Source organism: Pogoniulus pusillus, chromosome 5 (assembly GCF_015220805.1).
Source record: "Pogoniulus pusillus isolate bPogPus1 chromosome 5, bPogPus1.pri, whole genome shotgun sequence".
Classification (NCBI taxonomy): domain Eukaryota; kingdom Metazoa; phylum Chordata; class Aves; order Piciformes; family Lybiidae; genus Pogoniulus; species Pogoniulus pusillus.
The window spans coordinates 7,532,450-7,556,713 of record NC_087268.1 but is presented as its reverse complement, the minus strand read 5'-3'; the positions used below and the strand labels follow the sequence as shown (position 1 = coordinate 7,556,713).

General features: G+C 47.0%; 1 protein-coding gene across 1 annotated transcript in view; it reads right to left on the bottom strand.

Moving 5' to 3' along the window:
- MYH15 (myosin heavy chain 15) overlaps positions 1-24,264 on the bottom strand; it is a 98,583-nt gene that overhangs the window by 16,812 nt on the left and 57,507 nt on the right. Inside the window, exons 21-34 of the mRNA XM_064143129.1 lie at positions 23,229-23,346; positions 22,792-22,915; positions 20,911-21,047; positions 20,289-20,544; positions 19,163-19,405; positions 17,807-17,983; positions 17,116-17,261; positions 15,691-15,781; positions 13,852-14,241; positions 11,854-11,980; positions 9,160-9,278; positions 7,331-7,527; positions 4,923-5,272; positions 3,455-3,579 (exon numbers count right to left, since the gene is read on the bottom strand). Coding sequence (XP_063999199.1) covers positions 3,455-3,579; positions 4,923-5,272; positions 7,331-7,527; positions 9,160-9,278; positions 11,854-11,980; positions 13,852-14,241; positions 15,691-15,781; positions 17,116-17,261; positions 17,807-17,983; positions 19,163-19,405; positions 20,289-20,544; positions 20,911-21,047; positions 22,792-22,915; positions 23,229-23,346 — 2,600 coding nt within the window. The remainder of the gene's footprint in view (positions 1-3,454; positions 3,580-4,922; positions 5,273-7,330; positions 7,528-9,159; positions 9,279-11,853; positions 11,981-13,851; positions 14,242-15,690; positions 15,782-17,115; positions 17,262-17,806; positions 17,984-19,162; positions 19,406-20,288; positions 20,545-20,910; positions 21,048-22,791; positions 22,916-23,228; positions 23,347-24,264) is intronic.

Sequence of the window (24,264 nt, the reverse complement as noted above, 5' to 3'; positions counted from 1 at the left end):
CAACTTCCTCCTAACATCCAGCCTAGACCTCCCCTGGCACAACTTGAGACCGTGTCCCCTTGTTCTGTTGCTGGTTGCCTGGCAGAAGAGACCAACCCCCACCTGGCTACAGCCTCCCTGCAGGTAGTTGTAGACAGCAATGAGGTCTGCCCTGAGCCTCCTCTTCTGCAGGCTGCACACCCCCAGCTCCCTCAGCCTCTCCTCACAGGGCTGTGCTCTAGGCCCCTCACCAGCTTTGTCGCCCTCCTGTGGACACCTTCCAGCACCTCAACATCTCTCTTGAATTGAGGAGCCCAGAACTGGACACAGGACTCAAGGTGTGGCCTGACCAGTGCTGAGTACAGGGCAAGAATAACCTCCCTTGTCCTACTGGCCACACTGTTCCTGATGCAGGCCAGGATGCCATTGGCTCTCTTGGCCACCTGGGCACACTGCTGGCTCATGTTCAGCTGCTATCTACCAGTACCTCTCTCTCTCTAGGGAAGAACATGAACAGTTTATATGGGAAAAAAAAAAAGCATGTATTTGCCTTTTGATGCAGCTGCAAAACTGAGCAGCAACCTCCTTAGAGGACAAATTTTCAAGTAGTCCACAGCTCACAGAGAAAAAACATGTCAGACCCTGCCTGCATGGGTTTGCTATCAGCAGATGATGTTCTCTGCTCCACACCACTGCATGGACAACCTCTAGGAATATATGGGCTTGTAAGGGATAGACTGAAACTAAAACAAGCTGCTTGTTGGGAGACCGAAGTGGTCCACATATCCCTCAGCTCACAAAGATCTCTCCAAATCATGACATGTTGAAAGCAGCCCAATTATACAATCTTCAGGCAATATGACTTCAGGCAAGTCAGTGAGACACTGGAACAGGCTGCCCAGGGAGGTTGTGGATGCCCTCTCCCAGAGGGTGTGCAAGGCTGGGTTGGTGAGGCCTTGAGCAATCTGGTCTAGTGGGAGGTGGTTGGAACTAGATGATCTTTAAGGTCCCTTCCGACCCAAACCATTCTATGAAGCTTTGAAATGAAAGCACTGACACTCATCAGCTCTGCATGACAAAATGCAAACATTACTCTGTCTATAATGAGAAGGCAAACAATGAAGAGTTGTTCCTGTGCCTATTCTTACATTTCTTGGAGGCCAAGAACTGACAATAAAGATGTAACAGGCACTCTGACTTCCAGGTCATGCATAAGCCAGACACAGTGATATTCTAGCTCCTAACAGGGAAGGAAAGCATAGAACTGAACAACATAGAATCACAAAGTAACTTAAGCTGGAAGGGACCTTCAAGACCATCTAGTTCCAACCTCCCTGCCATGGGTGGGGATACCTTCCACTAGACCAGATTGTTCAAGGATTCATCCAGCCTGGTCTCAAACATTTCCAGGAATGAGGTATCCACAACTTCTTTGGGCAACCTTTTCCAGTGTCTCAACACCCTCAGAATGAAGAACTTCTTTTCCATCATATAACATGGCTGAATCATCTCTTTTGAAAGTGCTGCCTGCAAGGTAGAGTTGCACAGGCTTAACTATGCCTCCCTGGAGAGATGATGGAAATAGAAGGAGGTTGTGAGGACAAAGCTCTTCAAAATCCTTGGTAACCTCTGGCCATCATGCAGCAGCCACAGGTCAGCTGAATGCACACTTCATGCCAAGGAGCCACAACACATTAATGGGAACAGCAGACAGAAGTACTGTGTCACCAGCTGGTGACTGCCAGAGCCCAACAGTCACAAGGAAGGGTGAAAATCTGTGTTCAGTCATTTCCTTCACAATTCAACTAAGATACATCACCACTTTACTTCCGTTATTTCCTCAGCTCACTGAGCTTCAGGAAGCCATTTCACACAGTCCAGCAAAGTAAAGTGTGTCCCTTAGATCCCTCAAGCACTGATGTATCCTTCCTTATTGACAGAGCACAACATCACTCGCCACAGCTCAGAGCTCAGGAAGAAAGGCTCTTTCCTCTGCTCTGATCGTGACACCTGCTTGTTTGGTTGTGAAATCCCTGCAAAGTATAAAGCATCCTGTAGGAGACAAAAGAAGTCACACAGCATTTAAGGTCTTCAGAGAGCCCTCACTGTGTGATGTTTGTTTTAGCAGATTGTAGAATCATACAGTGTTAGAGGTTTGGAAGGGACCTCTAGAGGCTGAGTCAACTCCCTCTGCCAAAGCAGAATCATCTAGGGCAGGCCACACAAGAATGCATCTGGGCATGTTTTGAAGGTCTCCAGAGAAGGAGACTCCACAACCTGTCTGGGCACTCTGCTCCAGGGCTCCAGAACCCTCATAGCAAAGAAGTTTCTCTTTGTATTGAGGTGGATCTTCCTGTGTTCCCGTTTACATCCATTGTTCCTTGCCCTATCACAGGACACCACTGAAAAGAGACTGTCCCCTTCTGCTTGACACCCACCCCTCAGACACTTAGAGACATTAATAAGGTCCCCTTTCAGTCTCCTCAAAATGAACCAGTCCAAATTCTCTCAGTCTTTCTTCATAGGAGAGGTTCCAGTCCCTTCACCCCCATAGCTGTCTGTTGGGCTCTTTCCAGTAGATCCCTCCCTCTCTTGAACTGGGGAGCCCAAAATTGGATACAGTATTCCAAGTGCAGGGCAGAGTAGAGGCAGGAAGAGAACCTCCCTAGATCTACTATTCTTTAGGGGACAATTCAAAGGATCACTAAGAACCCCTTGCTATGAGCTGCGTTTCTTTTAGCCAGCAACACCCACAGCCTCTTCTCAGCTTTGAAATGCACTCTCAGAATTAACAGCCAAGCCCTTCCAGTGATTTCCAGTTGGCTTGTTCCTTCACTCTTGGGTCCATGCATACTTGTGACCAAAGAAAATAATGCTCAATGTCTTGACCAGACCCCATCTGAGAGTCGAATGTTTTCTAACTGGCCTGTTTTCATTTGGCATCTGACACTGCTATCACTTTTCTGAAGCAATGTCCAAGGCAACATTTGAGACAGGATAAAACTTAAAGTCGTCAGGAGGGTGGTTTCATTGCTCTGAAAAACAGGAAATGGTGAATTTGTGGTTGGAAACTAGACAGCAGAACTATCTGACAAAAGAGGCTATGGTCATGATTCTCAGCAGTTCCTGTTTAGCATGGAATATTTTGGTCTTTCAGGAAAGTGAATGAGGGTTGGGTTTTCAGGAAATGGGCAGAACATTTCTGGACTTCCTGAAAGGTGAAACGGAAGCCAAACCCAACAACAAGAGATCAAAACCCACAAGGCACCTCCTTTGAAAGCCCTTCAGCTGGATGGTCTCAGAGCTGACACCTCCAAAAAGTCGTTCTTGAAAACCCTAGTTTAGGGAGGCCAAAAGAGCTGAGGCTGCAATTGCCAGCAATTAGTGCATTGCTTGTGCTGCTGAGAAGGTGAAACAGGAAGGAGGATCACAATAAAAACACCCTTTCCTCTTCCTACGAGCTTTCTTTCCTTACCTCTGCTTCTTCCAGAGCCAGCTGAACTTCTGACTTCTCTTGTTCAATCTGTTTCTTGGTTTTTTCTATTTCATGGAGGCTCTTGTTTCCTTCACTGATCTGGTTGGTGAGGTCAGAAATCTCCTCTGAAACAAGAAAGGATGGATGGCTTTAGCCATCAGAGTGCCCCAAACATCCTGCAATCCATGGAGCATGAACACAGGATCCATGCCTCAAACTGCTCCCTGAAGGGCTCCACTGTATGCAGGTGCAGCAACTTCTTCTACCTTTTAACAACTTGAAAGCACAGTTTTCTGATGAGAACTTTTTGAGGGCCACAAGGATGATCAGAGGGCTGGAGCACCTCTCTTACGAGGACAAGCTGAGAGAGTTGGGTCTGTTCAGCCAGGAGAAGAGAGGGCTCCAGGAAGACCTTAGAGCAGCCTTCCAGTACCTGAAATGAGCCTGGAGAAGAGGAGGCTCAGGGGTGATCTTATTACTGTCTACAACTACCTGAAGGGGCATTGTTGCCAGGTAGGGGGTGGCCTCTTCTCCCAGGCAACCAGCAAGAGAACAAGGGGACACAGTCTCAAGTTGTGCTGGGGGGGAAGTATAGGCTGGATGTTAGGAAGAAGTTCTTCACAGAGAGAGTGATTTCCCATTGGAATGGGCTGCCCAGGGAGGTGGTGGAGTCACTGTCCCTGGGGGTCTTCAAAAAAAGACTGGATGAGGCACTCAGTGCCATGGTCTAGTTGACTGGATAGGGCAGGGTGCTAGGTTGGACTGGATGATCTTGGAGGTCTCTTCCAACCTGGTTGATTCTATGATTCCGTGATTCTATGAGCTACAGGACTGTTGGGAAGGGACTTTTTACAAGGACTTGTTGAGATAGGATGAGGGGCAATGGCTTCGAGTTGGAAGAAGGGGGGATTTCAACTGGATATTAGGAAGAAATTCTTAGCAGTGAGAGTGGTGAGATACTGGAACAAGTTGCCATTGGTACCTGCTACTTGGAGATGTGAAAGGTTGGGTTAGATGAGGTCTTGAGCAACCTGGTCTAATGGGAGGTGTCCCTGCCCATGGTGGGGTGTTGGAACTGGATAATCTTTCAGGTCCCTTCCAAACCAAACCATTCTATCAATCTGTGATAATAGGTTAGTTTTCACCTGTGGTCTGCCGGTTACCAACACTGTGCTGTGCTTTGGAAGCTATCTAGGCTTCACCCACTGCACTTCTCCTGTCTGCCACCCGAGACTGGCATCTCTGCCAGAGGTCTTCAGGTGAGCAGAAGGCTGCTCTCCTCTGGCCATCCCAATTTCTAAGTTCAAATCCTTCAATGCCAGCATCACTCAGTGTATCCAGATGCTGAAAGCTAGTCTCAAGGATGACATGAACACCTTTCTCCACAGCTGCTACAGGGCACCTCCACCCCTCCTGCTGTCCTGTGTTGTGTCTCTCATGGTGGACATGGGGTCTGAAAAAGTCCTACCTTGGAGGTTTTTGTTTTCCCTTTTCAGTGTCTCTAGATGGTCCAGTGTCTCCTCATAGGCATTCTTCAGCTTGAAGAGCTCAGTGCTAAGGCCACGGGCCTCCTTCTGGGAAGCCTCCAGCTCAGCCTGTGACTCTTCATACTTCTGCTTCCAGTCACTGATGATCTTGTCAAACCCACGCTGCTTCTTGTCCAGGGAGGCAGCTGCTGAGTTGGCCTTCTCCAGGTCAATCATCATGTCTTCCAGCTCATTCTGCAGCCTGTGTTTTGTCTTCTCCAGAGAAGAGCACTTGGCATTGGCTGCTTCAATTGCTTCCTCAGCTTCTTGCAGGCGAGCAGCAAGCTTCTTCCTAGTAGGTGGGAAGAGGCAGTGAAGTGACAGTGGCACCGCTGCGGTGTCATCCGGAAAAGCAAATGCCGTAGCAGCAGCTCAGTAAATCAGTTTTGAAAGGGAAAATGGGGAAGGCAAGGGGAAAGGAGGGGCCAATCAAGCCTCCAGAGAGAAAGGATTATGAGAGGTGAACCCCATCTTAAATTACAGAATCACAGAACTGTTTTGATTGGAAAATGCTTCTAAGATTATTGAGTCCAGCCACCAACCTAAGACCACCATGGCCATTAAACAGTCTCAAAGTGCTATGTCCATAAGTGTTTATTGAACAGCTGCAGGGAGGATGACTCCACCGTCTCCCTCCAGGCCTGCTCCAATGCCTGAACACTCTTGCAGGAAAAAAGTTTTTCCTAATCTCCAACCTAAGCTTCCCCTGGCACAATTTCAGGCCATTTCCTCTTGTTCTGTCATCTGATATTAGGGAGAAGAGACCAACCCCAACCTCACTCCAACCTCCTTTCAGGGAGTTGTAGAGAGCAATGAGGTCTCCTTTCAGCCTCCTCTTTTCCAGGCTGAACAATCCCAGTTTCCTCAGACCTGTTCTCCAAATCCTTCATCAGCTCTGTTCCACTTCTTGGGATCTATGCCAGCAACTCAATGTCCTTCTTTGCATGAGGGGCCCAAATGAAGCTATGAATTGTGAGTGCTGACTTGTGGCAGGTATCTCTGTGCATTTGTGTGTGTGTATGAGTATTTGGAGTGGAACTTCTGAACTTGCATGCAGCAGCTTGCCACTGGCTAGCTGTAATTGTATGGCTTGGTGGTAAATTTTGCTAACACCTGGTCCAAATGAAAGTGCTGTGCTGCTCCTCTACTTAAGAGGTAGGAAACAGAGCCTCCAGGTAGATTAGTCACACCTTGGACTTTTGTTCACAGACCAATTAGATTGGAAAAAACAGAGGGCTGGGAATTTCAGCAAGAGGTGGTTCTGGAAAGAAATGAGGGCTCAGAAAGGAGAATGTGAATATGCTAGAAGGAGAAAACACACTGAAAGAGGGTTGAGATGATTCAGAGCAGAAGTCTGTGGAGGCAGAAGCTGGAGATGCTCAGAGATCTTGTGCAGTAATACCCGATACTAGTAACTGAGAGTGGCTGCAGAACATGAGCCAACATGACTTTGTATCCTACTTTCCCAGGGCAGCCATCATCTACCTGCTGAGAAGGGAAGGGAACACAGCAGTGGGTTGGGGTAAAGCAAGTGAGAGTGCCAGATACCCAAACAGGGTAATCTAACCTTGTTAGTTCATACATAAATCACATCATCCACACCCACCACCCCATGGACAAATGATCAGTAGAAACCTTGACCTGCTTGAACGATAAAAAGAACAGGAGGACAGCCACCAATGACAGCAGTGAGCTGCCCTGTCTCCTTAGTGTCAAACAAGCTCCAGGGAGCACAATCATAGAGTAGTTTAAGTTGAAAGGGACCTTAAAGATCATCTAGGTCCAACCCTTGTGCCATGAACAAGGACACCTCCCACTAGACCAGGCTGTTCAAGACCCCATCAAACCTGGTCTTGAACAGCTCCAGGAAAGGGGCATCCACAACCTCTCTGGGTAACCTGTTTCAGTGTCTCACCACCCTCACTGTCAAGATTTTTTTTCCTAATATCCAGTCTAAATCTCCCCTCTTCCATCTCAAGGCCAGTCCCCCTTCACCCTATCACTACAAGCCCTTGTAAAAAGTTCCTCCCCAGCTCTCCTGTAGCCCCATTCAAGTACTGAAAGGATGCTCTAATGTCTCTCTGATGCCTTCTCCTCTCCTAGCTGAACAGTTCTAACTCTCCCAGCCTGTTCCCATAGCAGAGATTCTCCAGCCCTCTGATCATCTCCACGGCCTCCTCTGGACCTGCTACAGCAGTTCCATGGCCTTCTTATGCTGGGGACACCAGAACTAGATGCAGTACTCCAGGTGGGATTTCACAACAGCAAAAGCAGGAGAAAAGCACATCACTCCTCCTGCTGGTCAGTCCTGCCAGACGAGGGCGAGATGAAGCCCACATAAATCACTTACTTGGCATCTTCCAGCTCCTCAGTTCTCTGAATGGCATCAGTCTCATACTTTGTTCTCCACTGTGCCACTTCTGCATTTCCCTTGGAGAGGGCCCTCTGCAGCTCTGCCTTGGCTTCCTGCTCCTCCTCATACTGCTCCCGCAGGAGGTCACAGTCATGCCTGGCTGCTTGCAGAGCATGAGCCAGGGCATTTTTGGACTGCAAGAAGAGAAGCATTGCAGGGTTAACTACAGCAACACTCAAACAATCTCCCCTAGAAAGTCAAAGTTTTTTTTTTTTTTGGCTCTGGCCCTGAACAGTCCAAGTCAAGTGAGCTAAGAAGTCATCTCTAATTGGTGGCATGCTGAGGAAGCTACTGAGACTGAAGAGCATTTAACACCTTTGGAGAAGCATCCAAACTTTCAAGGTGCAAGACCTGAGATTTTGACTATCCTACTGGGTAAGTTTAATTTAAGTTATGGATGCTGCTTGTTTTCCTAAGCTACTCTCTTATGACCTGCCCAAGGGCAGAGACCTAGACCAGTGCAATTACCAGGAGGCATTCTCACTCCAAGTCATAGAACTGTTTTGCATGGAAAAATCTTCTCAGACCACTGAGGCCAACCTTCAACCTAAGACCACCATGGCCATTAAACCATGTCCTAAAGTGCCATGTCCACATGTTTCTTGAACACCTCCAGAGACAGTGGCTTCACCATCTCCCTAGGCAGCCTGTTCCAATGCCTGGCCATTCCTGTAGCAAAGAAATTTATCTCTCATTTCAGCTTTTATCCTAATTGTAAACGAATATGAACCTTTCCTCCCATTCCATTTCAATGAATGGAACAGAGTCATGGAGTCATAAACCACAGAACTGATAGGAAGAGACTGGTATCTCTCTGGAGCCTTCTCTTCTTCAGCCTGGCTAAGAGAAGGCTCCAGGGAGACATTACAACTACATTTCAATATCCGAAGGAGATCTACAGGAAGGCTGGAGAGAGACTGCTTAGAAGGGCCTATATCAATAGGATGAGGGGCAATGGTTTGAAACTGGATGAGGGTAGATTAGGTTGGACATTAGGAGGAACTTCTTCATAATGAGAGTGGTGAAATACTGGCCCAGGTTGCCCACGGATGTGGTTGAGGGCCCATCCTGGGAAATAATCAAGATCAGACTTGATGTGGCCCTGGGCAGCCTGATCTAGTTGGAGATGTAGAGGGTTAACACTCCTGGGGGAGTAACCCTGAACCTGACCCTAGGGGTCTTGGCCCCTCCCCAGGGGTGGGCCACACTCCAGGTGATGGTTAGCCCACTCCCCCCACTTCCTGTGGTATAAAAGAGGAGCACTTCCTGCTCCTCATCCTCTTTCCTTGGCTCCCTCTTGACCCAAACACTCACACTGCATACCAGCACACCACGTGGCAGCCACGAGGCAGAGACACCATCACATTGCTCGGGTTGTATCCATCCCTTGTTGTATTTTGCTGTTTTCCCTTCCTTATCCTTTGTAAACTTCCCTACCTCCAATACCTTTTCTAAGTTATTGTTAAACTTTTCCTTTTTAACTTCCAAATCGAGTGAGATTGATTTATTGGGGTGTGCTTATCTCTTTTCTCTCTCTCTATCTTTGGGAAAAGGAGGGGGAAGAGGGGAGGGCACTCTATAAATTCTATAAATTGTCATTGGGTCTATTAAATTTATTAGAGTCTCTGGGAACTTGCATTTGAACCCAAGACAGGAGGGTGTCCCTGCTGACAGCAGGGGGGTTGGACAAGATGACCTTTGAGGGTTCCTTCCAACCTGAGGCATTCCATGAATCTGTTAATCAAGTACAAGAGCCAAAGCATTACCTTGGTCTCCTCTTCAAGCTGTCTCCTCAGTTCTTCAATCTGTTGTGTGAACGACGTTTTCCCACGGGACAGCTGACTTATCAGTGACTCCTTTTCCTCAAGTTGCCTGGTAAATTCACCTGCCACAGCAGAAAGCAAACAGTCAGGTGATGAAGGGATAGAGTCCCAGCCAAAATCAAAGTCTAACGTGTCCAATTCTCCTGAAGAAAAGAGCTCACAGTGATTGTAGCTGACCTTCTGTGGAACTTCTTCCAAAGCTCTAACCATCAGGCACTTTACTGGGGGGGGAGGGGGATGTTTTCCTTAGGGGTTGGTTTGTTTGGAGGGTTTTTGTGGTTTAGGGTTTTTTTTTTCCCCTTTCTGTTTTGTTTCTGGGTTTTGTTTGTTTGGGTTTTTACATTGCTTCTTTTGCTTTTTTTTTTGTTTGGGTTATTCCTTGTTACTTGTGGGCTCTTTGGTTTGTTTTTTTTTTTCCCTTTGTTTGGGTTTTTGGATTTTGTTTTGCACTGCTGCTGCCTTGATTTGTTGATTTTCCTTTAGCTCATGAATGAGACTAGACTGATTCCTACTGTCATGGTTTCATTTATACTTTTCTCAACTACTTAGAATCATAGAATCAACCAGGTTGGAAGAGACCTCCAAGATCATCCAGGCCAACCTAGCACCCAGCCCTAGCCAGTCAACTAGACCATGGCACTAAGTGCCTCAGGCAGGCTTTGCTTGAACACCTCCAGGGATGGTGACTCCACCACCTCCCTGGGCAGCCCATTCCAATGCCAATCACTCTCTCTGCCAACAACTTCCTCCTAACATCCAGCCTATACTTCCCCCGGCACAACTTGAGACTGTGTCCCCTTGTTCTGTTGCTGGTTGTCTGAGAGAAGAGACCAACCCCCACCTGGCTACAGCCTCCCTTCAGGTAGTTGTAGACAGCAATGAGGTCAGCCCTGAGCCTCCCCTTCTCCAGGCTGCACACCCCCAGCTCCCTCAGCCTCTCCTCATAGGGTTTGTGTTCCAGGCCCCTCAGCAGCTTTGTTGCCCTTCTCTGGACACCTTCCAGCACCTCAACATCTCTCTTGAATTGAGGAGCCCAAAACTGGACACAGGACTCAAGGTATGGCCTGAGCAGTGCTGAGTACAGGGGCAGAATAACCTCCCTTGTCCTACTGGCCACACAAACTTCTTCTCAAAGGACTGCAAAGCATCCTGAGAACCTCACAATAACTATCATACAGAGCAGAAGGCTACCTAAGGACAACTTCTTTCATCACAAGCAAAGGAAGTCACTGGAGGGTAGACACTGCAGCCTTCCATCTAAGGAATGCAGTAACATAAAACTATCAAACAAAAGGAAATGAAAACTCTGCCTTTGAAAAGATACAGAGCAGTGGTACTTGAGGAGGATGCAGAGATGAAACAGCTCTGGCTAAAGGGTGTCTCAAGCACTTAGAGGACAGTGGATATTTTTAGTCAGATGTGACCAGCAGGAGTGATCTGATTCTCCTCTACTGCTCTGCTCTTCTGAGACCCCATGTGGAGTGCTGTGTCCAGCTCTGGTGTCTCCAATAGAAGGAGGACATGGAATTTTTGGAGCAGGTCCAGATGAGTCCACAAAGGTGGTCAGAGGGCTGCTACTGGAACAGGCTGGCAGAGCTGGGGCTGTTCAGCCTGAGGAGAAGGCTCTGGGGAGCCCTTTGAGTGGCCTTCCAGTACCTGAAGGGGGCCTACAAGAAAGCTGGAGGGACTTTTTACAAGAGCTGGTAGTGATAGGGTAGAGGCAATGGCTTTGAGATGGAAAATGCTAGATCTGGACTGGATATTAGGAAGAAATTTATGACAGTGAGGGTGGTGAGATGCTGGAACTCAGGGAGGTTGTGGATGTCCCCTGCCTGGACATGTTCAAGGCCAGGTTGACTGAGGCCTTGGGCAACCTGGTCTAGCAGAAGGTGACCCTGCCTGTGGCCGGGGGGTTGGAACTAGATGATCTTTAAGGTCCCTTCCAACCCAAACCATTCTATGATTCTATGCTTTCCTAGAGTGCAATGCTCAAGATCATGCTGAGGAAGACAGTATTTACCCAGGCAGCAGCAGTTATGTCAATTCCTTCATATTCCCTCTAGCATTGCAAGATAGATGTATGTAGAATCATAGAATCAACCAAGTTGGAAGAGACCTCCAAGCTCATCCAGTCCAACCTAGCACCCAGCCCTAGCCAGTCAACTAGACCATGGCACTAAGTGCCTCATACAGGCTTTTCTTGAACACCTCCAGGGATGGTGACTCCACCACCTCCCTGGGCAGCCCATTCCTATGCCAATCACTCTCTCTGGCAACAACTTCCTCCTAACATCCAGCCTAATGTCTTTGCTTCTGAAACTGGACACCTACTCAGCACCCACTTCGGCACAGAAGGTGGTGTCACAGCGTGCTGGTGGCGATGGTACCACAGTGTGCTGGGAAATATGGCTCTAGATTTGTTTCAAAAACCAGTCTGAGGCAATGTCCTTACACCAAGGCCATAAATACCTGAAGACAGGAATGTCAAGAGACACAAAAGCTACTGCTCCATCCAGCAATCCCAGTCAGAGCGGATAGCGTTGCATGATACATCTGACCAATGCTGCGTTGAGACACACCCGAGCCGTTACCAGGGCACAGATAACTCAGGCTGAACATAGACACAGATGCACCTACCATTCTCACTCTGAAGTTTTGCTTTCTGAGTGGTGAGGTCATTCATCAGGCGTGTCATTTCCTCCAGCTTCGTCTTTGTCTCGTTCAGGTGGTCTTCGTAAGTGCGGCAAAGTTTCTCTGCGTTCGCCTAAGAGGAATTAGGATAAAGGGCAAAACCTGTAGGCTCCAGGCACCCGTTGGAAGCTGCAGCCCTCTAAGTGCATCCTGTCAGAGGAATGATGATCAGAGGGTTGGAGCACCTCTTCTATAAAGACAGGCTGAAAGAAGTTGGGCTATTGAGCCTGGAGAAGAGAAGACTCTGGGTCGACCTTATAGCTACATTTCAATATCTGAAAGGGACCTATGAGAAGGTTGGGGAGGGAATGCTCAGAAGAGCCTACAGTCATAGGATATCACAGTATCACAGTATTATCAGGGTTGCAAGAGACCTCACAGATCATCAAGTCCAACCCTTTACCACAGAGCTCAAGGCTAGACCATGGCACCAAGTGCCACCTCCAATCCTGCCTTGAACAGCTCCAGGGACGGCGACTCCACCACCTCCCCGGGCAGCCCATTCCAGTGTCCAATGACTCTCTCGGTGAAGAACTTTCTCCTCACCTCCAGCCTAAATTTCCCCTGGCAGAGCCTGAGGCTGTGTCCTCTTGTTCTGGTGCTGGCCACCTGAGAGAAAAGAGCAACCTCCTCCTGGCCACAACCACCCCTCAGGTAGTTGTAGACAGCAATAAGGTCTCCCCTGAGCCTCCTCTTCTCCAGGCTAACCAATCCCAGCTCCCTCAGCCTCTCCTCGTAGGGCTGTGCTCAAGGCCTCTCCCCAGCCTCGTCACCCTTCTCTGGACACGCTCAAGCATCTCAATGTCCCTCCTAAACTGGGGGGCCCAGAACTGAACACAGTACTCAAGGTGTGGTCTAACTATGGGGCAATGGTTTGAAACTGGAGCAGGGTAGATTTAGGTGGGACATCAGGAGGAAGTTCTTCACAACAAGAATGGTGAAACATTGCAACAGGTTGCCCAGAGATGTGGTTGAGGCCCCATCCCTGAAGACATTCGAGATCAGACTCTGTGTGGCCCTGGGCAGCCTGATCTAGTTAGAGGCATTTCTGCTGACTGCAGGGAAGTTGGATAAGATGACCTTTTTGAAGGTCTCTTCCAGCCCAATGAATGGCAGATAGCAAACACACAAATGCCACTGCAGTAGAGAATAGCAGCCCTGGGCCAGAGGGCTCCCCATAAGACTACCTTCCACATTTCTTTTCCTCCATCTGCCTTCTGAACAGCAGCATCAGTGTAAAAAGACTGCAAGAACTTCAAAAGCAATCACATGCCTGTGAAGTTCAGGCATAGCCTCATCATAATTGCTAGATGGGAAAATCACCTCCAATGAGAATTGCTTGACTGATTCTGCTTTAATTGCCATTCATCATAAATTGCCTTTGATGACAGCTTTCTAAATCTCAGAATACTGAAATTTCTGTGCTTCACTTGCACTGAAAGAACTCTTTAGACAGCTCTGAAGGCTGCCAGGACTTATCTGCTCAGGAAACAAAACCCACATTTCACCCATCGGAAGCAAAAATACACAGGGTGGTCACAGAAGCCTTGGCTTGGCACTCCAACTGTGAATCAAGGGCAGGATCTGAGAGGACTCTGCTTAGGATACCCTGCCTCGGGTGGCATCACCCTGGTTATCACCAGTCTGGTGGAGCTTCGTGCTCTGAGATACATGGATTGACAACGTGCCAGCGGCTGAGGGTGCCCTATGCTTTTTAGACAGGCCATCTTAATTGCTGTCCCATCTCAATTGCTGCCCCATCTCCAGGTCAGAAGTGTCATACCACCAGCTAAGAAAGGTGGGCACTGTGCCACATAAGCAGCCTCAGACTGAAAGTCACCACCTTCTAAACCACTGCAGTGCTACCAGGTATCCTGGGAAACTCTCAGAGCAGCCTTAGCAATAGATGACCTCTGGGGGTTTGGAAAGCCTCAGGATGCTTACTTTTCCCTTGACCATCTGCTCCATGTTGGATGACAGATCATCCACTTCCATCTTCAGCTCGCTTTTCTCCTTTTCCAGCTTCTGCTTGACCCGCTGCAGGTTGTCCAGCTGCTCACCCATCTCAGCCACGCTGTCCGCGTGCTTCTTCCTCAGGGTGGCAGCTGTGGCTTCGTAGTGCAGCGTGGCCTCCTCCAGGTCCCGACGAAGCTTCAGGAACTCTGCCTCCCGTTTCTTGTTCATCTCCAGCTGGGCAGCTGTGGCTCCCCCAGCCTCCTCAAGTCGCTCACTCAATTCCTCCAGCTCTCGAGCCAGATCTGATCTCTGCTTTTCCACCTTGGCTCGAGCAGCTCTTTCTGCTTCCAGCTCCTCTTCTAGTTCTTCTATACGAGCCTACCAAAGAGACACAAGCATCTTTGGGTCATCTTCATTATGACTCCCATCAGAAGACCATGAAGCATTTCACAAGTTTTTAGACACCTTGCCAGCCCACATTTTACAACACAGGTGGAAGAAGAGCAGTTAAAGGACTTGCCCAGTAAATCAGAACTCAAGCTGTAGTACAGATGAGTCACCACATCTTTCTCACGGTAGAGTGCTCTACAAACTCTAGTTCAAGGTATTTAGGTCAAGTGCATTGACCTTCTACTCGTGTACTTGACATTCAGCTGAAGTACACAAGCAAAGTACTTGATGGTAGGAGTGGCAGCAACAAATTATCATTGAAGGAGACTCTTTGTGCCCATTTTAAGAGCTCTGTGACTGATGGAAGTTGTTTCTGAGGGTGTTCAGACAGGATTTCAAACCTAGCAGTGTGCAGAATGATTATTTGGGAACAGTCTTTTTTGTTACATAGTTATTTTTAACCAATTTACACTTCATGTCCAAGCTTGGCAAATGTATTTTACTGGAAAAAAAAGAGCTGATGTTTTGGGGAGGATTTTTTTTTGTCCTCTCATTTCTGATGAAAGTTTCCTGTACATCTGAGAGCTTTCCCTAAATATTAACCCCATGTTTATTACTGTTCACAGGCTCACAGGATGTTAGGGGTTGGAAGAGACCCAAGGAGATCACCGAGTCCAACCCCCCTGCCAGAGCAGGACAATCCTATCTATTAACTCCTCCCCAGCACCCACCCTCAGCTCCACGGTTTGGAACAATATTGTTTACTTAAAACAATACACCAGAGGCTTCCTGCCCTGCCTGAGGACACTGGCATTCTGTGGTCATATACCCTGACAAACCATCAGGAGACCAGTAACTCCTGTTATAGAGGTAATCCATGCCCAAGCTCTCTTGAACCCACAGTAAAGGTCTAAAGGTATCTCATTTTCAGTAGCATGCTTCTCTGCCTCTACTTTTGCCACTGGGAAGGAACCACTACAAAGCAAACATCCTGAGGGGAAAAGGGATCATTCTGGGAAAGTACCAAGTTCAAGTGGGGGTCTTGACAAGATAAGGTACAGGTCTTGACAAGACAAAAGGAAACTGCCTCAAGTTGCACCAGAGGAAATTTAGGTTGGAGACAAGGAACAATTTCTTCCCCAAAATGGTTGTTAAGGCCTGGAAAAGGCTGTCCAAGGTAGTGGTGGAGTTCCCATCTCTGGAGGTGTTTAAAAGACACAGAGATGTGGTGCTGAGGAACGTGGTTTAGCATCAGACTTGGTAGAACAAGATGCTGGTTGGACTCAATGACCTAAAGGTCTCCAAAGTGATTCTATGATTCACCACTGTGAGTCTCCAAGCTCAGGTGCAGCTAGGCATGAAAAGTTTCTGCAAAGCCTTCTGGTGAGGCACAAAGAGAAATTCATTTCTAAGTATGTGAGAAAGAAGAAAGCTGACCTGAAGCTCCTTGATCTTCTTCTGTAGCTGCATCACTATGGCTTGTTCATCTTCTATCTTGGAATTCAGCTGGCTCATTTCAAATTCTTTCCTGCCGTGGAAAGGAAAATCCTACTGTGACATTTTTCACTGCAGCTTCAAGTTAGTGTTGGCAATTTGTATCAATAAATATTCTCCAAGTGAAAGCAGTCCTCATCTATTGCAATTTGCATGTAAACACATCTTCCTCCGAGCAGCAGCTTCCATGTCAGGACTCTGCATGCATTTGTGCAAGTATATTTCTGCTTCTTTGTGTCTTACAAAAGCAATGTTATTTTCACCCTTAGTGGGAAAGTATATTTAACAGTCAGGTCTTCCAACAAAACTGCCCTAGCTAGATAGGAACACAAACCCTATGAGGAGAGGCTGAGGGAGCTGGGGGTGTTTAGCCTAGAGAAGAGGAGGCTCAGGGGTGACCTCATTGCTGTCTACAACTACCTGAAGGGAGGCTGTAGCCAGGTGGGGGTTGGTCTCTTCTGCCAGGCAACCAGCAACAGAACAAGGGGACACAGTCTCAAGTTGTGCTGGGGGAAGTATAGGCTGGATGTTAGGGGGAAGTTGTTGGCAGAGAGAGTGATTGGCATTGGAATGGGCTGCCCAGGGAGGTGGTGGAGGCACCGTCCCTGGAGGTGTTCAAGCAAAGCCTGGCTGAGGCACTTAGTGCCATGGTCTAGTTGACTGGCTAGGGCTGGGTGCTAGGTTGGGCTGGATGATCTTGGAGGTCTCTTCCAACCTGGTTGATTCCATGATGTGCAGCTTTGTAGGGCTTCCTTCAGTTTTCTCTTCTGAGCTATGAAAACCAAGTCATTTTGTTGTTTTGGAGTTTTTTTTGTTTGTTTGTTTGTTTTCAGTGCTGAAAAGTGTAATGAATACTGATGCTTCTTGTGCACAAGAGTGGTTTTCCCTTCCTCCTTGGCTACACAATCTGTCCTCATGGAATTTAGGACAAGGGGAAATGGATTGAAAGCAGAACACAGTAGATTTAGATTGGACATTAGGAAGAATTTCTTTACTATGAGGGTAGCGAAACACTGGAATGGGTTGCCCAGAGAAGTTGTGGATGATTCATGCCTGAAGTGTTTCAGATCAGGCTGGATGATGCTTTGAGCAACCTGGTCTAGTGGAAGATGTCCCTGCCCATGTCAGGAGGTTGGAACTAGATGATCTTTAAGGTCCCTTCCAACTCAAATAATTCTATGATTTTATGATTCTGTGAATTTCCTTTCACAGTATCACAGTATCATCAGGGTTGGAAGAGACCTCACAGATCATCAAGTCCAACCCTTTCTTTCATCTACCATCAGAGCAGGACAAGACACCTGAAGGCTCTGAAATGACAACGGGGACTTTGCTGCTTTATCTTGTACATCAGAATCAGTCTCTTACTTTTTGAGCTTTTCTTCCATCTGCAGCTTATCATTCTCCAAGTCCATGACACTCTCTTGGGTCAGCTTCAAATCACCTTCCAGTTTGCGTTTTGCCCTTTCTAGGTCCATTCTCACTTTCTTCTCTTGTTCAAGGGAGCCCTCAAGCTTTAGGAATAAAGACAGATGGTTTACAGCAATCAGATGTATGATGAGCCCAGTTTTGTGCTGCACTCTGGACAGTTACAAAGAGAAATGCTTAGTCCAAGCATCCTTGTTGGGGTTAGACATGATGACTTTTGAGGGTCCTTTCCAACCCAACACCTTCTGTGATCCTATTTTACATTTTTTTTCTAGTAGCCAGTGGCATATGAACTAAAGAAATGTACCACCCACGCTCTACATTAGTGCAAGCAGGATAGTTCTCTTTGTAGGAGAGCTCTGTTTGACTTCCTGCCAGCTGAACTGCGAATGCAGAGAGCAGGTTTTCTCTCATTATCTCTCTCCTTCCAAAGACTGAACTACACAGAGAAGCTCTTACAGCCTTCCTGTAATTGTACCTTCCATAGGCAGTACAAGGACTCCATTTCTAAATCCTTGATCACATCTAAAAAGACAGGAGTATATCTCAAAGCTTTGCAATGTTTCAGACACATGCAAACTCTAAGTGGTGGACAAATAAGCTTAGGGAAATGAGGGCAGAGCCAGCTTACATCATCCACTTGCTGTTCCAGTTTCACTTTAGCTTTGCTCAAAGTGTTGACCTTATCCTCCTCTGCTTGTAAGTCATCCAGAACTTGCTGATGAGCTTCCTGCAAGGACTTTTTCTCCTTAGTAAGTTTGCTGATATTCTCATCAAGGGTTGCCATTTCTTCTGTCAGATTTTTGACCTGTGTGAGAAAGAAAGATGTGTTTAGAAGGCTTTGAAACAAGGGATCGTTGCAACCTGGCTTAAGCAACTGTCTGTGCTGAATGTGTATGCAGGATACAATGGAAATAAAGGGACTGAGACCTCTCTCTGTGCAGCTGCATAAGGATTTAGAGTCAAATCATCAACAAGGGAGCCAATGTGTGCCAGATCTTCTTATGGGGTTGGAATATTCTTTCAAGTGGACTAAATTCTTTTCAGTGTGACTGTTATTGTGGTCAACTCCACCTTTTGATTCTCTCTGGGAGAATCACAGAATGATTTGGGTTGGAAGAGACCTTCAAGATCATCTAGTTCCAAGACCCCTGAAATAGGCAAGGACACCTCCCACTAGACCAGGTTGATCAAGGCCTAATCCAAACTGGCCTTGAACATGTCTGGTCAGGGGGAATCCACAACCTCCCTGGGCAGCCTGTTCCAGTGTCTCACCAGCCTCACCGTCAAGAATTTCTTCCTAATATCCAGCCTAGATCTAGCCTTTTCCATCTCAGAGCCATTTCTCCTCATCCTATCACTACAAGGCCATATAAAAAGCCCCTCTCCAGCTTTCTTGTATGCCCCCCAACAAGTGGATTTCATCTACAAGTCACCTGTACAATTACAGTTTTCCTTGTACAGACTCTTAGAAGAAAACCTCAAAGAACAAATGGGATGATTTTGTTTGGAAAAGACCTTTAAGATTATCAAGCCCAACCATTACCCCAGCACTACCAGGTCACCACTAAACCCTCAGCACCACAACTTCACAGCTTTGGAACCCCTCTAGAGACAGAGACTCCACCGCTTCTCCAGGCAGCCTGTGCCAGAGCTTGACAACCCTTTGGGGGAATAAATTTTTCCTTATGTTCAACCTAAACCTCCCCTGGTTACAGAGTCACAGCAGGAAATGGTTTACTCAGAAATGCTCAAATCTGACATAATTATTTAGCTAAACTGCAGGAAAAATCATTTCAGGAAATGGGAAACCTGGACTCAGAGAGAGTAAAATTTCCCTTCCAAGGTCAAATAACTTTGCATATACTGCTCCCTCGTGTGGCCTGTGTAACACACAGTATAAAATCATCAGGAGACCAGTAGATATTGTCATAAATGTAATCCATGCCCAACCTCTCTTGAGCCCATGGTGAAGTCCTAAAGGTACCTTGTTCTCAGTAGCATGCTTCTCTTTCTCTACTTTTGCAAGGGTTATCTCAAGGTCATCAATATCCTTCTTGAGTTCAGAGCACTCATCTTCCAACTTTCTCTTCTTAGAGGTCAGCTCAGAATTCATCTCTTCCTCATCCTCCACCCGCTCTGTCAGTTCTTTGACTTTGGCCTCCAGCTGAATCTTGGATTTGATCAACAAGTCGCATCGTTCCTCAGCATCTGCCAGGGTGTCTTGCTCCTGGTGTGGCACAAAGAAGAGGACAGCAATGACTGCCTGGTTTTTTCCTATCCCTACTTGTCACCTATCCTGTCAGAAAGCTTGATCCACTGTAAGAAAAACTTCCTACTCTTTATTTCAGAAGACAAGACTGAAAAGTAATGAATAGAGCAAGATTCATAGAATGGTTTGAAGGGACCTTAAGGGTCATCTAGTTCCAACCTTCCTGCCATAAGCAGGGACATTAGTGAATATGACTGGTCAACTACGAGATGACTTCCATCTCAAACTGCCATGGCCAGAACCTGTTAAGATTTGCATCTCTAGCCCATATGCTATAACATGAGAAGTTCTATCCACTCTAATTTTTGGCAAGACTTTGACAAGAGCAATGCCTGGTTTTAATTGAATTTCACTAGCATGCTGGTCTGTAAGCCTTTGAGTTTCAAAGAGCCTCTAATAGTTAAAATGGTAGAATGCAACAGGTTGGAAGGGACCTTCACAGAGAGAGTGATTTCCCATTGGAATGGGCTGCCCAGGGAGGTGGTGGAGGCACCGTCCCTGGGGGTCTTCAAGCAAAGCCTGGATGAGGCACTTAGTGCCATGGTCTAGTTGACTGGATAGGGCTGGGTGCTAGGTTGGACTGGATGATCTTGGAGGTCTCTTCCAACCTGGTTGATTCTATGATTCTATGATTCAAAGGTCATCTTGTCCAACCCCCCTGCAATAAGCAGGGACATTTCCAACAGGATCAGCTTGCTCAAGGGTGCATGAAGTTTGACCTCGACTGTCTCTAGGAATGGGGCCTCCACCACATCTCTGGGCAACCTATTCCATTATTTCACCACTCTTATCCTGAAGAACTTCCTCCTGATGTCCAATGTGAACACATGTGTTTACTCACAGCTTGCAGCTGGAGAAGCAAATCATTTTTTTCCTGGACTAAAGAGACTTGCTTTTCTTCAAGCTCCTTTCTCCTGGCTTCAGATTTTTCCAGGGCTTCCTTCAGCTTCAAGAACTCTTCTTTCATATTGGCCATCTCCTTTTCAGTTTCTGCAGACTTCAGAAGAGGTTTGATCTTGAAGAAAAGCTTCATCCAGGGCCAGTTCTTCACAGCCATGAAAGCACGTATGTTCCACTGAATCACAAGGAGGGCATCCCTGGTTTGAGAAGAAAACAAACCAAATTACCTGAAGCTTAGTCTGGATTGAGATTTTTTTTTTTTCCATTCTCAGACAGGCTTTTGGCTTTGTTCTCAGTAATCTGAGAGGAGCTTGTACTAGGTCCCAACATATGCAAGAAACTTTCTCCTCACCTCTTGATGTCCGAGAACAAGAGCCATTTCCAAACCTGATTTTTCCCGGAGCTGCAGGCAACTAATACACAGCTGCTATTTTTATCTTACATCCACTTTAAACCTTTAATTTAGGCCTACTTACAACCTTACAGTAATGGCTTCATTCAATGCATAATTAAATGATAATGATTATTATCTGCTGAGGTTTAAGGGGGTGCCTATATAATACCTGCGCTCCACTATCTTCTGGAACTCAATCCTCATCAGTCTGCCACGTGCTCTTGCCTGGATCATTGTTAAGATTTTTGCCAGTCTCTCATCCCTCATTTCTTCTAGATGGCCCAGGAGCCCAGCCTTGAAGAACACCTGGAACATGCATGGATGGAATGTTACCGTCCTGAATTGTTTTATTCCAGTTGCAGAACCACAGGATGTGTCAAGTTGGAAGGAGCCCTCATAATGCTTTCTTGTACCTGGGACTATATCTGTGTTCACTTTCCCATTGCCTGTTCCACATTCACCTGCTGTGAGTGACTCTGCTTTAGCAGAGGTGTTGGGCTAGATGTTCTCTAGAGGTCTCTTCCAAGCCTCACCACGCTGTGGATTCTGTGAAACAATTGATGTACTTTAAGGCATCTTACCCAACTTCCCTGCAGTGACCAGGGACACCTCCAACTATGTCAGGTTGCTCAGGGCCCCACCAAGAGTGACCCTGAACTTCTTCAGGAATGAGGCCTCAACCATATCTCTGGGCAGCTTGTTCCAGTATTTCACCACTGTCATTGTGAAGAGCATCCTGCTGATGTCCAAACTGAATCTACCCTGCTCCAATTTCCAACCACTGCCCCACATCCTATTACCATAAGCCCTTCTAAACAGTCCCTCCTCAGCCTTTCTTTAGGTCCCCTTCAGATGTTGAAATGCTGCTCTAAGGTCTCCCTGAAGCCTTCTATTCTCCAGCCTGAACAGACCCAATTCTCTCAGCCTGTCTTTACAGGAGGGATGATCCAGTCTTCTGATCATGTTTGTGGCCCTCCCCTGGACCTGCTCCAGCAAGTCCATGTCCTTCTTGAACTACTGAAATTCTTCAGAATTGGTACTCTTATTGACACACTATAAAGTTAAATACTTCATAATACTGCTCGAATCAGGAACTGTTTAGTTCCAAAGTTGTATTAAGACCAGGTCTCATATCCTCAGTTATGAGCAGGCTAGACTATTTTATTGCCATGGTACTTTCCAGCTATAACAGGGTTCAAAGCAGGTCAATTGAAACACAGCTCCCAGAGATCCTTGCTGATGGCATCATGTCATAATTGCACGTGGTCTCATTCCAAAGAACTGCAGCTGATCTTCTGGTCCATCTACATCTGAGTGTACTTATGTTAGATGAAATAAGCTATTGTTTCACAGCTGCTGCTGTATCTGCTCGTAGCAAGAAAAGCTTTGTGGGAGCTTAAGCCACAGAAATAAAATTCCTCTAGAACAGCTTAATTAATTACCTCTTTGATGCTTTATTGCTAGCTCCTTGTGTTATAAACTCTCCTTAATTGCCTCCACCAGAAACTGTATAATGTCCTGTTCAGCAAATTAGATACTACATCATAGATTCATAGAATAGTTGCATTGGATGTGACCTTGAAGATCACCTAGTTCAAAACCCCCTGCCATAGACAGGGACACCTCTCACTAGACAAGTTTGCTCAAGGACTCATCCAACCTGGCCTTGAACAGCTCCAGGGAGGGGGCATCCACAACCTCTCTGGGCAGCCTGTGCCAGTGTCTCACTGCCCTCCCTGTCAAGCATTTCTTCCCAGTATCCAGTCTAAATATTCCCCCGCTCCAGATTAGAATCATAGATTGCCCCTCATTCTATCACTAGAGTCTCTTGTAATAAGTCCCCCCCCTCAGATTTCCTGCAGGTCTCCTTCAGATATTGAAATGCAGCTATAATGTCTCCCTGGAGCCTTCTCCTCTCCAGGCTGAACAGCCCCAGCTCTCTCAGCCTGTCTCCACAGGGGAGGTGCTCCAGTCTTCTGATCATCTTTGTGGCCTCCTCTGGACCTTCACTTTTCCCTTTACATAAGCAGTGCTGGTCTTCTCTGGTTACCTTGGTGTGTCCAAAACGATACTGGTTGTGGTCAACATCTAAAGATGCCATCAGTTTTTCAGCAGCTTTTCTGCTGTCTACAAATGTGTCCTCTGGGATCGCGCCTGGATTCAGGATGCGGTACCTGTTAATAACAGATGAGCAATGAGCAAACGTGGCCTAGATTCTGCCTTTACACACCCACCCACCCCCCTGCCCTCCCTCAAGCTTAAAAAAAACCCAACCCAACAACCCCCAAACTTGTTTTAAATAAATAAATCATCCTATAATCATGTACGCAGACACAAGCAAGAGTAGAATTCTGCCTTTCCTGTTCAGGCAAACTGAATAGTAAATAAAGTTGAATGGAATAAAAGACCCCAGATAAAAATGAGAAGACATGCTTTGCTTATGTTGGCTGATGCCTCAGGACAGGAGAAAACACAGCTTGGCATTACCTTTGTTTAAAGTCAGCATAAAGCACCCTGTTTGGGAAACCCTTACGGCAAATGCGGATGCCTTCCAGGACACCATTACAGCGGAGCTGATGCAAGACCAGGAAAGCATCCATTTCACCTACAGGGGCAAAACCAAGCCTACATTAGATGGAGTTTCATCTTCTTTTAGCCAAGGGGAATACAAGGTGTCATCTGAAAGAGCAACGCCATTGTGATTGCAGACAGTCACAAAAGCATAGAATGGTAGGGTTTGGAAAGGAACTTTCACAGAAATCTGGCTGGAAAAGACCCCCAGGATCATCAAGTCCAACCTTTATCCCTACTCTACGAAGTTCACCCTTAAACCATATCCCCAAGCACCACATCCAAACGACTTTTGGTGACCACCACCTCCCTAGGCAGCCCATTCATATGCCTGACCACTCTTGCTGGGAAAAAAATGTTTCCTAATACCCAGTCTAAACCTCCCCAGTCACAGCTTGAGGCCATTCCCTCTTATTCTATCACTATCTGCCTGTGAGAAGAGACCATCACCAACCTCTCCACAAAGTCCTTTCAGGTAGCTGTAGACGCACTCTACAGGCAGTCCAACCCCTCTGCTCACCTTGGGCAGGCCACACAGGACTGCATGCAGATGGGTCTTGACAGTCTCTAGAGAGGGAGACTCCAAAACCTTGGTGGGCAGCCTGCTCCAGGGCTTCAGCACCCTCACAGCAAAGTTTTCCCTCACATTGAATGGAACTTCCTGTCTTACAGTTTGTGTCCACTGCCCCTTGTCCTGTCACTGGGCACCAGTGAAAAGAGACTGGCTCCTTCTTCTTGACACCCACCCTTCAGGTGGTTATAAACATTGATCAGATCCCCTCTCAGCCTTCTCTGAAGGCCAAACAGCTCCAGGTCTCTCAGCCTTTCCCAATGAGACAGATGTTCCAGTCCCTTCATCATTCTCATAGCCTTTACTGGACTCTCTCCAGTAGTTCCCTATCCTTCTTGAACTGAGGAGCCCAGAACTGGACACAATAGTCCAGGTGAGAGC